Source organism: Marmota monax, unplaced genomic scaffold, assembly GCF_021218885.2.
Source record: "Marmota monax isolate L192 unplaced genomic scaffold, Marmota_monax_Labrador192_F-V1.1 WCK01_AAM20220418_F8-fsc00009, whole genome shotgun sequence".
Taxonomy (NCBI): Eukaryota; Metazoa; Chordata; class Mammalia; order Rodentia; family Sciuridae; genus Marmota; species Marmota monax.
In genome coordinates this window covers 12,755,311-12,768,490 of record NW_026694710.1, presented here as the reverse complement: position 1 = coordinate 12,768,490, position 13,180 = coordinate 12,755,311, and the positions used below count along the sequence as shown (strand labels likewise).

At 43.5% G+C, this 13,180-nt stretch overlaps 1 protein-coding gene across 1 annotated transcript in view; it reads right to left on the bottom strand.

Annotated features, from left to right (window-relative positions):
* Adgra3 (adhesion G protein-coupled receptor A3) overlaps positions 1–13,180 on the bottom strand; it is a 105,787-nt gene that overhangs the window by 59,532 nt on the left and 33,075 nt on the right. The window contains exon 3 of the mRNA XM_046423839.2: positions 4,065–4,136. Within this exon, the coding sequence (XP_046279795.1) occupies positions 4,065–4,136 (72 nt within the window). The remainder of the gene's footprint in view (positions 1–4,064; positions 4,137–13,180) is intronic.

Here is a 13,180-nt window from a genome sequence, read left to right as displayed (position 1 = left end):
TAATTATTTTTTACAGTCAGTCCTAAATTCAATGTCCTAACGAATGATATTTTTTCTAAATATTTTTTCTTCTCCTCAATCTAGGAAATGTTTTCCTTTTCATTTATACAGAATTTTTAGTTAGTATTGGGGTTCTTTCTCTACTGACTGTACTTCACACTATGCATCACAAATACAATTTTAATTTTATATTTAATCAGAGACCCACCCTGGCTGTAAGTGAAAAGTCTATGTTGGGAGATAACAACTGACATGTCCCACAACTTTCAACTAGAACGGTATGCCTTTCATCCCAGTTCATCAGTGAACACAGGGAATGCTGCAAGAAACCTCCACAACAACAAACGTTAATTATCATTAGTTGTTAGGCTGTGAATAATTCAAGACACTTCAAATTTCAATGAAAGAATTAGAACAAGCTCTCTAAACAAAACTTTTTGAGAATTACTTTTATCATGTTTTCTTCGATGTACATACCCTTCTCTGTCACGGGAAGTACACTGTCTCTGGGGTACTCTAGGAAAGTGATTTGAAGTACCCATTTCCAACAGAAAACCTTCGGATCCCAAACTGTACACGTGGTAATGGCAGAAGATGTATTAGTTTGACATCAACTGTGAGAACGTGGCATTTGAAGCAGGTACCTACTCATTCAGTTTTTCCCTGGGGTATTCAAAAGCTGCCTTAAATAATCCTGGTGGGCAACAGTTTCATAGTGCTGCCCTCCTCTAAGGCAACGTTAGCTAAAAGACCTCAAGCAATACACACCTTCATCTTGCTTTTTGTACAGCTCAGGCTCTTTATAGGGGCGGGGGGCTTTTTAAAAAAAAAATTTATTCCAATAGATTTTCCTCCAATTTCTGTTTTACCATTTTAAAAAAGTAAGCACCACCTCATGAACTGTTGCTTAAACAAGCACTTCTGGGTTCTACTCATGACCTTGTCTTACTTCTGAGCTTTAAATGGTATAATCACCATTGATTCTTTAGGAAACAATTTCATTACAGCTATGTCTACTTAAAAAGGAATTTAGGTATCAATGACATATGGTTTTCATTTGGGTTGAGGATTCAGCCTGAATTTGTTGATACAGAAAAACTGAATGTCTAGGTTTCACCTACTTCTGGTAGTCTATTTTCAGAAAACCACTTCATCTTCCTGATTCAAGTTACCTATAAACTAAAGGCAAAGGCTTGAGACGCTTATAAAAGACCTATGTGTGGCTGTGGAGGAGGATGCTCAACTGAATGATGAAAGGCCTCGTAAGAAAAGGTGCCTATGTATATCCACAAGCAACCATCAAACACCACTGCAGAATATCCACATCCACCAAGCCTACATAGGACCCCTTCAGCTTGCCCACTGTGGGCCCTAGGGACCCTTCAATTATAAGTCAGCTATTAGATTTAAGAATGTATTTTGTGGTGAGAAGAGCATTATACATGGCAATTACCTTCCTAAGCAAGAACACAACAGACAACTTCATGTGTAATGCTATGAAAAAATGCTAAGGCGATGCCCAACTACACTACCAGTCATTAAATTTATTTTAGGTAGTAGTCCTGGAGAAATTCTGTAGGACAAAGTACTAGACGGTGAACCTAAGGTATTCTACAACACCCCCAATGAAACTAATTCTTCTAACAAATAGTCAAGTGTCCTTCAACCTCCATATCAGCAGCATTAACCTTTCTACCACCAGCAGAGCTGCGAATATTGTGGTGTGACTCACAGAGGGAAGGAAGAGTAAGTGATCCTATCTGACAATATGATGTCACGTTCTCTCCTAGATGTTAAAGGAAAGAATATTCTAGAAGGTCTAAAAGCATTAGAATCACTAGGAAGGACAGCTGAAACAATGATCAACTTCAGCTCCACCATTTCAGACAGGGCAGGTCAGGCCTCTGCCTGAGGACTTGGTTCCTCGGCACAGGAACCAAGTGCCTCAGCATGGCAAGAAGCACAAAGGAAGGACCTGGCCTCCCTGCTGCCCCCTCTCTCTCCAGGGACTCTATCTGGTTGTGTCACCTATTTAGGACCATGCTCGGCACCCCTGCCTGCGTCTGTATGATGGAGTCTTAATAACCCCCAAGACTCCTGCTCAGCCTCTGTGGATAGATGCCATGTCCACATCCGCGCTCTGGGTTCTTATGATTCCGCTACACTCCTTGACTCACCTGGTACCTCTGGAGCCCAGCCCGCTGTGGGGTGCAAAAGATGGACTTGATGAATTTTTGTTGAACTCAACTCACCTGGATCCCTGCCTTGCCACGGCCTTGGTGATGCTGTTGTACCCGGCTGATACTACTTTTACTGAGCTCCATACATAGCTTGACCTGCTACCATGTTGATGCCCACCTAGTGTCCAGTGCTTCTCACACTCTGACTCCTTAACCCTGGTCTCTGGTAACAATACTGACCTACCCTAGACAGGCCAGGCCAATTTTTTATTGGTTTCATTAAAAAGCCTTAACTACAAAATAATACAAGTACAGAATGAACAGAAAATAAGAAAACTGGTAGCAATCCCTCCTTCATATTTCCTTAGGCTTCTACTTAGAGTAGGCAAAGGCAGATACAAACAATGAGCCACTACTCACCCCAGTAAGAGCTATGGTAATAAAAGCTCCCCACTACAGACCTGATTAAAATTTAAATAATTTTGCAGGCTGAAAAGAAATCCTTTAACTCCTGCTACTGTTAATCTTACAGAATTCCAAACAAGACTGCCAAACAGAGAGAAAAGGGGGAAAAGCTATATCTATGTCTTAGATGAAAGATATCTTATTTGCATAAGTAGTAATTTGGGGGCTATAGCTATAGCTCAGTGCATAGCTCTTGCCTAGCATGCAGAAGGCCCTAGGGTTCAATCTCCATGTTGTACACACACACACACACACAAAGTAGTAATTAAAAAAAAAAAAACCTGGGAAAATAGCACAAGAATGATCTGAGGTGATGGCAACTGAGAGGAAACATAAGAACAAAACATAGAAGGAAAGTCTCTGTGTTCTCCTTGTTCGACTAAAAGCAGGACATAAGTTGCAAAGGTGTCCCTCCATCTCCTCTAGGAAGGACAAAGCCCGGCCTCTAGAGGGTTCTGGAGCCTTATCAGCCTAGGAAGCACCAGAGGACTCTATACAGCAAACATTACTAATTAGACTTTATCTACTATTCATTTCCCATATATTTGCCTTCCCACAAATTACTGCCCCTGGAGACTCAAGGTGCTTATCCTTTGTCCTGTTACTTCTCTAAAACTGTATTGCTCCCTGCTGAAGATGTTCCATCTGACAGTTCTGAACCACCCCTTTGACACACTCTTTTCCTGGGTTTTCTCCCTTGTGTATAAGGAAATATACATGCTAATAAACCTCTGTTTTTCTCTTATGAATCTTTGTTAGATGAGTCCGAGATGAGAACTTACAAAGTAGAGAAAAAAAAAGTTACTGTTCTTCCCCTACACTATATATTTTCTCTCAAGAGTCTGACAGCTTTTCTGGAGAAGTCAGAACCTGGGAAGCAGCTAGTGAACAACAACTGTTTTTGGAAGAAATGCAGGATGGCAGGACAATCTCAGCAGTCACATCTCAAAAGTGAGCAACTACAAAAAGAACCCAAAGAAGAATGGGGTTGTTTAGCTTTGGAAGGTACAACAACTAGACTTTAGAATTTGAAATAATAATACATAGATTAAAAAAAATACATGAAATCCGCAACATTTCACATCATTATAGAAAGGCGCCTTGATTTACAGACAGTTTGAATAGAGTCATAACTTGAAATTCATCTATAGATTATGTCAACCCACAGAGCGGCCACATTAATGATTTTATTAGCATACAGAAGACACAACTACCTACCACCAAACATATCATACCTGTGCAAATTAACCTCCTCCTAAGCTACACATATTAAATACTATCTGTTCTTTGATCGGGGACCTGGCCAGGTGAGCCTCTAGAAATTACTCATCATTTACTTTCTATCATGGTAAAGTCAATTAACAGCTGCTTATGAGATACACAACTCCAAACTCGTAAGTGAGCAATTCAAATACTCACAATCTTTTTAGTGATGACAGTCCCCAAAAGGCACCTGGATCTATACTGCTTATCAGATTGTTCCGGAGATCCCTGTGAAAAACAAAATAAATGTAACTCACAGATCGACACTGTCAAAAATATTCAGGCGACTACACTTACCTGCTGCACAGAAAGCAACACTAACAGCAGCGACATGAGGAAATGGAAGCCAGAAACATTAAGCCAAGTGACAGCAGTGACAGTGAGAATTCAAATTTGAAAAACCTGGCTCCAAAGCCTTTTGTTTCAGTCAACACAGGAAGAAAGGCATATGTCTTAAAAGGGACATGGTCCTCCCATTATTCAAATCTAAATCATCACTAAACTATAACCATAAAAAATCGTTTTCTTAGTATGATCTAATTTGGTTATCAAAGTATACTAGTTACTGGATTTATGACAAACATCATTAAATTGAGTTTTTTTTAAATACCCAATCCAAAATTCATGTCACTTAGCTCTTCACACTTATTTTCTTCTTGGGCTTCCATAGTTAGGTTTTCTATAAAGTGAAGATACAAAAAGATATGCAATAAATCACGATATGTAAAGCTGGGCACAGTGGCGCAAACCTGGAATCCCAGCTCCTCATGAGGGTGAGGTGGGTCACCACCTTGATTGAGGCCAGCCTGGGCAACTCAGCAAGACTCTGCCTCAAAATAAATTTTTAGAAGGACTGGGGAGGTAACTCAGAGGTAGAATACTCCTGGGTTCATTTCCCAATATGAAAAACTTTTGAGGAATAAGTAAAAATCACACTATGTAGCTCAAAACAAAGATGCAGAAGGCCTTATCTCCTGGGCACCCACAGCAGTCACAGTTGACACACTCATCCTTCTCAAGCACACTACTGCACACCCATGCCAGGGCCCTACCACTGGGGGCAGCAGTGTCTCAGTGCAGTGTCTCAGTACATCTCTCTCGGGTGGGGCTGTGGGCAGCAGGCTGAGGCAGTTGCTACTATCTACCCAGTACCCAGGCTCAGATGGAGACCCTCGGCTAGACTCCTGCTTAGAAGTCAGATATCATCCATTTCCTGGGACCACACTCCTGCCATGGCTGGACCACACTGCAGTTATTCCAGACACTCTGAGGTGAGGCTACTAGTCAGGACACAACCTTGATGGCCAAGTCAGAATGGCTTCCAGACACCATCTGGGCCTGAAGCCAGACCATATGCAGACACTTTTTCCTGCTGCTCTTTCCCAGAAGTCTTGACCTAACAATGCCAACCGGCCCCTTCCTCACATGCCAGGTTTGGGCTTCCTATGTCACCTGTCCACACCATCAGTGAATACCACAGGTGTACAGAGGAAGATCAACACCAGCCAGGACAGCAGGTGCCTCTGGGTTTCCCAAGTCCCTTACGTACTTCAGCTGAGATTTAAAGGCTTCCCCAGAAACAGACCCAGGACCTTGGTGCTACCCGTTTTCATAATGAGGGACCTGTGTCTGGGGGATCTTTAATAACGACTGCTCCGTCGTGGACAGACCAGCCCGTGTCCCGACAGTCTAAACTACTCGGAGATCCTCAGTTTGCCATCTCAGGCCTTGCAGTTCAGAAAGCATCAGGACTCCTTTCTCTACTCGTGCTTAGGAAAAGGATTCCATGAAAGCCTTACTGCAGAGAGCACAGTGGGGTCTCCTCCCTCCGGCTCCACTGCCACACCAGCTCATGAAAACCATTATATGGCCCAATTCATAACATATTGGTTACTTAACTATCGATACAGTAGAAGTTGCAACACTGGGGTCATCTTCTGGATAGGCTTCCCGGAAAATTCACAAATACTTTCTGATGAGGCTACCCTCTGCCTGGTGGCAGGAGTTACTCATTTCCTGTGAGCCCAGCATTCTTGACAAGCCATTGTCCTGTGGCTCACCACACTGCCCAGCCTGCTTACTACATGGGGACAGAGACCCACTCGAGGTTGCAAGACTGCTTCTCTGGGATAATGCCCTGTTGACTCCTGTGATCCACATGGCCTCCAGAGAACCCCAGCCTCCAAGCCCTGTCTACCTGCTTCTAACCACATCCTGTGCCCCTTCCTCAGGAGCCAGGATCAGGACTGCAATGCCACCATCTCCCTGGCTCATCAGAGTCAGGATTTTCTAAATACAACTAAACCGCACTTCTTTTAAAAAGGAAATAATCATTGAACACAGACATAAAACCAATCTGATTGCTGTTATGAAGTTTTTCATTGACCAGAATCCAGATTGTATGTTTCACAAGAATATTCTAAACATTAGCAGCTACCTTGACTTAGGGTCAGAGAAGGAGGTTTCCCTCCAGGCTCTACGGTATTTCCTTAAAAAAAAAAAAAAAAGAAAAAAGGAAAGAAAACAAAGTAATTAACTAAAAATATCAGAAAAGGTTAGGAAGCTTCCCAAAACATATTCGGACAATAATAAAGTCTTAGAAGATTGTCAGTGAATTCAATTCCTACACTTCTCTCTATATTTCCAACCAAATTTTAAGCTCTTAACTGTGAGTAAGAAGATGGTCCCTGGTTTAGCAATTTGAACTGAAAAGGAAAATCATGCAGAGATGAAGTTTCCTGTGTGCCCCAGCCCAGGGGATCCCTTATCCTAAGTACCTGCCTTAGGGCCCAGGGAGCCATGGCAGTGGACAGTGGTCCCTGTATATGCAACCGTCCACTATGGCTTTCTTTTGCCACCTCCTGAGAATCTACCCATGAAGATCAGAGATGGAGGGTGGCAACAGGCCTGGGAAGGGAGATGACAGGGACAATATCCCAGCTACAGGCTGGGTGGTCTGAGCCTGCTCCTCAAGGCTCCCTCCGAGTCCAGGGTGCCTGCTGCAGACCAGCTCAGCAGAGCACCAGCACTGTCCTTCCTCCTCACTGTCCGGCTCCCAAACTAACTGGCTGAATTCCCACCTCATCTCAGAACCTGCTCCAGGGCAACAGCTGCTCACACTGGCTGGTCCTGTGACCCTGCCGGTACCCGGACAAGTACTGACACCCAATGCAGAGCTGCCGGAGACTGTCCATTTCATTCTAGGGCAAAAAGCAGAGGAACAAACCAGAGTCAATGGAAATTTTTAAAAATTTGAGGCTAGATAGAGATGGAAAACGGTAGCACCTATGAAAAATTCCAGAATACAACAATGACAGCACTAAGGACGGCTGCTGAGTATGGAAGGTGGTCACTGCGCACAGATCTAGGGGCTCTGTTTAATGCTGGTAGCCTTCTCTTGATTAGGGAGATGCACCCCTACTTCTCCAAATGGCACAGAATATACCTCAAATTTTTCCATATGTGGCTCTTAATCAACATTGTCCGGATCTTTCAAATGCACAAGGTTTAAACTGGCATGATTACAATAGCCTAGTCTGACCAGAGGTGGGACTGCCATTCCCACATTAAAGGATGAAAGGATGTGAGCCTGCGGCCATCAGTGGCCTCTCGCTACAAAGACAAAAGAGCCTATAACATGACCTCAACAGACAGGAAGCCTTGGATCAGGCCATGCCTGAAACCCAGCTCTAACCCTGGGCTCCTCATGTGGACAAACCACTAAATCCAGTGAGCTGATGTCTGTCACTCATCATGCCATGATGTTCCTATCTCCCCCTCCCTACCTGACCCCAACCACACACATCAATCACCTCACAATCACCCTACGAGGTAGTATCCTTATTTCAGATGAGGAAATTCTGTGCTGAAAGATTAAAAATTTTGGCCAAGATCTGACGTTAATAAGTGGACAGGATTTAATATATCTTGGACCGATATAGTGGAAAGGTATTAAAGGAACTAAGTAAATTTTTACCTAGAGCAACAGGAAAATAGCTAAAGCACATGCACTAAAGAGCTAACCAGAAGTGGGACTGAGGAAGGTAAAATTCTTCTAATTTCTCAGTATGTTTTAAAAAAAAAAAAAAAAAAGCTAAAAAAGAAATTATTATACTAAGTAATAATGCTGCATCGTCACCCCCTTCCATCCTCTCCCTTTACCCTAACCCAGGTGACATGCCACTCTCCCAGCAGCCCCTCTCCACCTAAGGAGGTCTTTCTCAACGTGAACCTGACTGTGGCTCTGCTCTAGCTGAAACCTCCAAAAGCTGCCACCTCAGAAGAAAGGTCAAAGGCTTAAGTACCCACAAGGCTGTCCCCGGCCCTGGCCTCACCCATCGTTCCCACTCCAACTCTCACCTCCCATCCTGCCCCAGCACCTCCCTTCCACTCACTCCTCCATCCTTCTCTCTTCGCATGTGCCAGTCACAGTCCAAGATACTTCCAGAAAGGACCATTTTGGGGCCAGGGTTCATGTAGCTCGATGGTAGAGTGCATATCTAGCATGCTTGAGGCCCTGGGTTCCATCCCTAGCACTGGAAAGAAGGAAAGGCAAGACAGCAAGCGGGCAGGCAGTGTGGCTCATCTTCTCTCACCTTGAGACATTCACACTTGGGGCATCCCCTCCTTAACACATACCTTAATCTCCCTGACCCCACAGTTCTTCTACTTGACTCACTCCTACTCACTCGTGAGACTTGGATTAAACACCATTCCTTCCTCCAGAAATATGCCTCTAAATAACGATGCCCTCCGCCCCCCAACAGGCCTCACCATGCTATACTGGGCTGTTAAATGTCTTTACCAACGGATCCCAAGTTCCACAAGACCAAGGTGTGCTGTGCCCAGTGAGAGGGAGACATCTGATACATAGCAAGTGGACAGATGGATAAACAGGAGAAAAAAATAAACTCTGGCTGAGACAAAATCATGTCAACTAACCTTTACTATAAAAATATTTTTAGTGAATTATGGTTAGCCACAAAATCACTAGGTTATTTATAAAGACACAACATGTAGAGAATATCATCTCTTTCATAATCATTTACATTCTCAGTAGAAACAGTGCCATGATCTCTGCAACTGACCATCAAATAATTCAGCACACACGTGGGCATGTTGGTATACTCCAACAGGAGAATAAACAATGGCAGTTACTAAATACTGAACTGCTAAATATGAGAAGAGAATCTCTTATATGGGAGATTACGGTTTTGTCTTTTCCATTTTTCTGTGTTTGAAATTTTTCATCAAAAATGTATTTTTATCCCCAACTTTAACAGTTCCAGATTTTGAGGTTAGTCCCAGGAAGTGCAGTCTATCATCAGCCCACTTATTAGTTCCTATCTCCCCCTCCCTACCTGACCCCAACCACACACATCAAAGAAAGAAAATGATTTTTATGAGAAAATTCAACCCATATGGTTTTGACTTGTTTTGCATAAGCTGAAAAGCTCTGGAAATAGAAATATATAATGTCAGTTCCATTTTTTTAAAACATAAGTTTCCCTTTTCAGATTTTAAATAGCGTCTACAAGAGGAACTGATTTAGCTAAAGCAGTACATAAATTTGTGGCCAATGATGAACTGCATGTGTTTCTACCAAATACCTCTCATGAATAACTGAGTGCCGTAATATGATTTAAAGATACACTTTTTCTTTAATAATAAAAAATTCTCGACATATTATATAATATTTAATAATAGCCATATTAATCAGCCATTGCCAAGAGATATTTATAGTCATATTCTCTCATTTAACATTTCCCTTCCCCCACCAACCTACAGCATCCCTAGTAAACATGAGTCTAACCTTAGAAAACAGAACTAAGTCTGAATACAATGGATCATTAAAACCTAAGTGAAAAGAAGCACAAAGAACTGCTTGAACAGCATTAAAGGACTATTTTAATAGCTCCTGGTAAAAGCAGGGACTCCTTTAGGATGTGTCTTGTATAAGAACACTCAACTCAAAAGTCTTCAACAATCAAGAGAACAAAGCTCTGGCATTACAGGAACCAGAGGAGGAGAGCTAAGTTGGCAGCAGATCCCACCCACCTCTTAGGTCCATTATTCTTGGCAGGTGACTGCCTAAAGCCAAAAGATATCCAGCCCCCCAGCTCCCTCCACACAAAGGAATGGAAAAGAACAGACTTTCTTCTCCTATCGCCACAGAAGCTATATAATCTTTCCCCAAAGCCCACAGCAAGCTGCCCCTCATTTCTTAGCTATGATTAAGTCTGTAAGAGAGATGCTGAATTACCTTGGTGGCCTCAACCCATCCCTTGGGGTAGAGTTAACTTTGGGGAGTCACACACCTGGATCAGTAGGCAATCTTAACATCAGTGTTCCAGTGTCTGCGGGAAGCATGTTGTTAAATATTGATAACTAAGTACATAAGACAATACGAGAATAATGCTACATCAAAAGGAAAAGGTAGAAGAAGGGAGGGGGAGGGAGGGACGCAGACAAGTAGATGAATGAATGGCTGCACAACGTAGGTAAAATTCTCGTTTTTTAAAGTCTAAAAAAGGAGAGACAGGGTGAACTCTGTAAGTCTGACCTTCAACCCAAAGGAACTGCCAAGGATAGCCTGGTGTCTGGATTCCCTCAATCTTGGGCATGTCTGCTAGGTCAGCTAGGCTGGCCCACCCCTCCCTCCCGGCCCCACTCTGTTACACTCAACTCCTATTGTCTTGGTTCCATTAATTTTATGTTCACAGCTTTGAAGTTCTGACTCCGGTTTGAGTAATTCCTTGTTCTACTAAACATCCTTTACACCATATCATATTCTGCCATATCTTCAAGTTACTTGGTTAAATCATTCTCATTTATTGGGGGTCTCCAACTAGCCAAAGCTGAAGTGCAATCATTGTGTTTGGCTGGCTGTATCTCCTAGGTTTTCCTCATTAAGTTTGTAAACGCAGTGGCTCTATTCAGGGGGAGATCCCAGGATGTACCAGAAAAGCGCACGGAATAAAGAGGAGACAGGAGCCAATAAAAGGTGTGCCGCTACAGGTGCCACCGTGGTCAGCCTCAATCCCCTGGGGACTCTGGAAGACGATGCAGAGCACACATCGGTGTGGCCCCACATGAGAGGTGAGGGAGTCGGGGCCTTTATCACCCTCTGCTATCAACTGACCGCTGAGGGCAACTGAAAGCAAGAAAGGGCAGGAGAGTGGTTCCTCTCAAGTACTGGAGCCCAGACTCCCACTAGGAAGACCCAGGGAGAGATGCACAGGATGGTGACTGCTGAAGAAGTAAATCTGCCCTCTGGAGGACTAAGGACAGAGGAGATGTCTGGGCTCCTCAGAGCCAGAGCAGTAAGAGCCCAGCAGTAACACCCCTTTTTCTTTCCTTCTGAAGGGGCTGTTCTCCCACAAAGGCAGTGCGGGCAGTTGGTCTCACCTGGGCATGCCTGGCCACCCTCACACTGCAACACTAAGGCCAAGACTCAGGTCTGGGACCCTAAGTGCTTGAAAAAGTGCTGAGGGTAGGGGCTGCACAGGTATAGGTGTTCTTCAACCTGGGAGGACCCTGTCCAGATCCAGCACTGGGGCTTTGGGCTGAAGCTCCCACTAACCAAGTCCTTCACAGTCGTGTGTGTGTGTGTGTGTGTGTGTGTGTGTGTGTGTGCGTGCGCGAGCGCGCTCTCTTAATATCACCCAAAATGGCAACCTAATTGGTTTGTTCCAAATATAGAGATTTATCATCAACAAAAAGTTGAAAATAAGGTCAAAGAGAAAGGAAATTAAGAAACGAATTTAAGAGGAGCAGCAATGCACATCACAGCACAGAACACTGGCCATGCTGGCTACACTTCCTAGGTGCACATGAATAACCACATGGAGCCCACGAAGTGTGTTTCTAAATATGACAGCTATTTCTACCTGGGGGTGTCTGTCACCTCCCTTCTGGAAATGGAGAACCACACCAATCATCAGCTGAGCTATGCTGAATGCCTGGCAGTGTGCTGCTACATGCTGGGATAGTTACCTAGAACTTCTTTGCAAGGAGTAAACACATGGCAGGAATGTACGGCCTCTGGTAAGCAGTGTCATGTTTCAGAAGGGTCCCCCAGGGCTTCCCACTGGAAACCTGTTGGCCTTCCCCAGGGATTTTAACATGCTGGACCAGCCCACACTAGCAGCAGATGGCTCCTGTACCACATCTTCCTGGTGGCAGAGAGGTAATTCCCTTCCAAAAGATCCAAGCACATCTGAACTCAGTCAAGTTGGCTCAAATGCCCACTCCTGAACCAGGAGCCATGGAATGTGCTCTATTAACAGGCTGCTCTTAGCATGGACAGACATGGGGCTGAGGGTATAACCAGCATCCTCAAGAGGCTCCCAAGGAGTACAAGCAGAATTATTAAATTAAAATAGAAAATAAAATTCTGAAAATTAAGTACTGTCATGCCAAGAATGTTTTAGAGTATTTATATATGAGTGGTTGTGTATGTGTTTACACACACACACACACACACACACACACGTGGGCCTATGAAGTATATGCATGTGTGTATAAATAAGGATGTAGTGCTACATACATGTGTACACATATAAGTATATATAAAACCTAATTAAAGAGATCTGATCCAAAAAACAGAAAGAGAAAAAGACATACACGAAAAGATAAAGAACACTGAGCACTATGCACTTAAAAACTTAAAAAACAGTGCCGGGCGTGGTAGTACACACCTGTCATCCCAGCAAGTCAGGAAGCTAAGGCAAGAGCATCCAAAGTTTGAGGCCAGCCTCAGCAACTTAGCAAGACTCTGTCTCAAAATAAAAAATAAACAAGTCTGGGGATGCAGGTCAGTGGCAAGGTGCCCTGGGTTCAATCCCCAGTACCAAAAAAGAAAATACACATCAGTGATCTAGGCAACGAAGTCCTGTGGGAGTCCAAGCACTGAAGCCCCAGGTAAAACAGTCACAGGTAAGGCCTCAGAGAGAAGCAGAGTGAGGCAGAGCAAGGAGAATTAAGAAAAACGACAGTGATGCTTCACAGAAACGGAGACACTCAGTGTGGCTCCCTCATGCACTTTGAAATTTAATGCTAAGTGCATGAGTAACAGGGGAATTTGAAACAGTATCCTGGAATCACATTGAGAACACAAGCAAATTAAATATCCATTGCCTAAAATTTACCACAGCAAAAAAATGAGTGCTATTTAAAACACATCAGATCATCAGCAAAACTAGGCAACTTCCAAGCAAATATTTTGTTCAAAGATATCAGAATATTCTAGTTTTTCCTTGATTTTCTGAAAT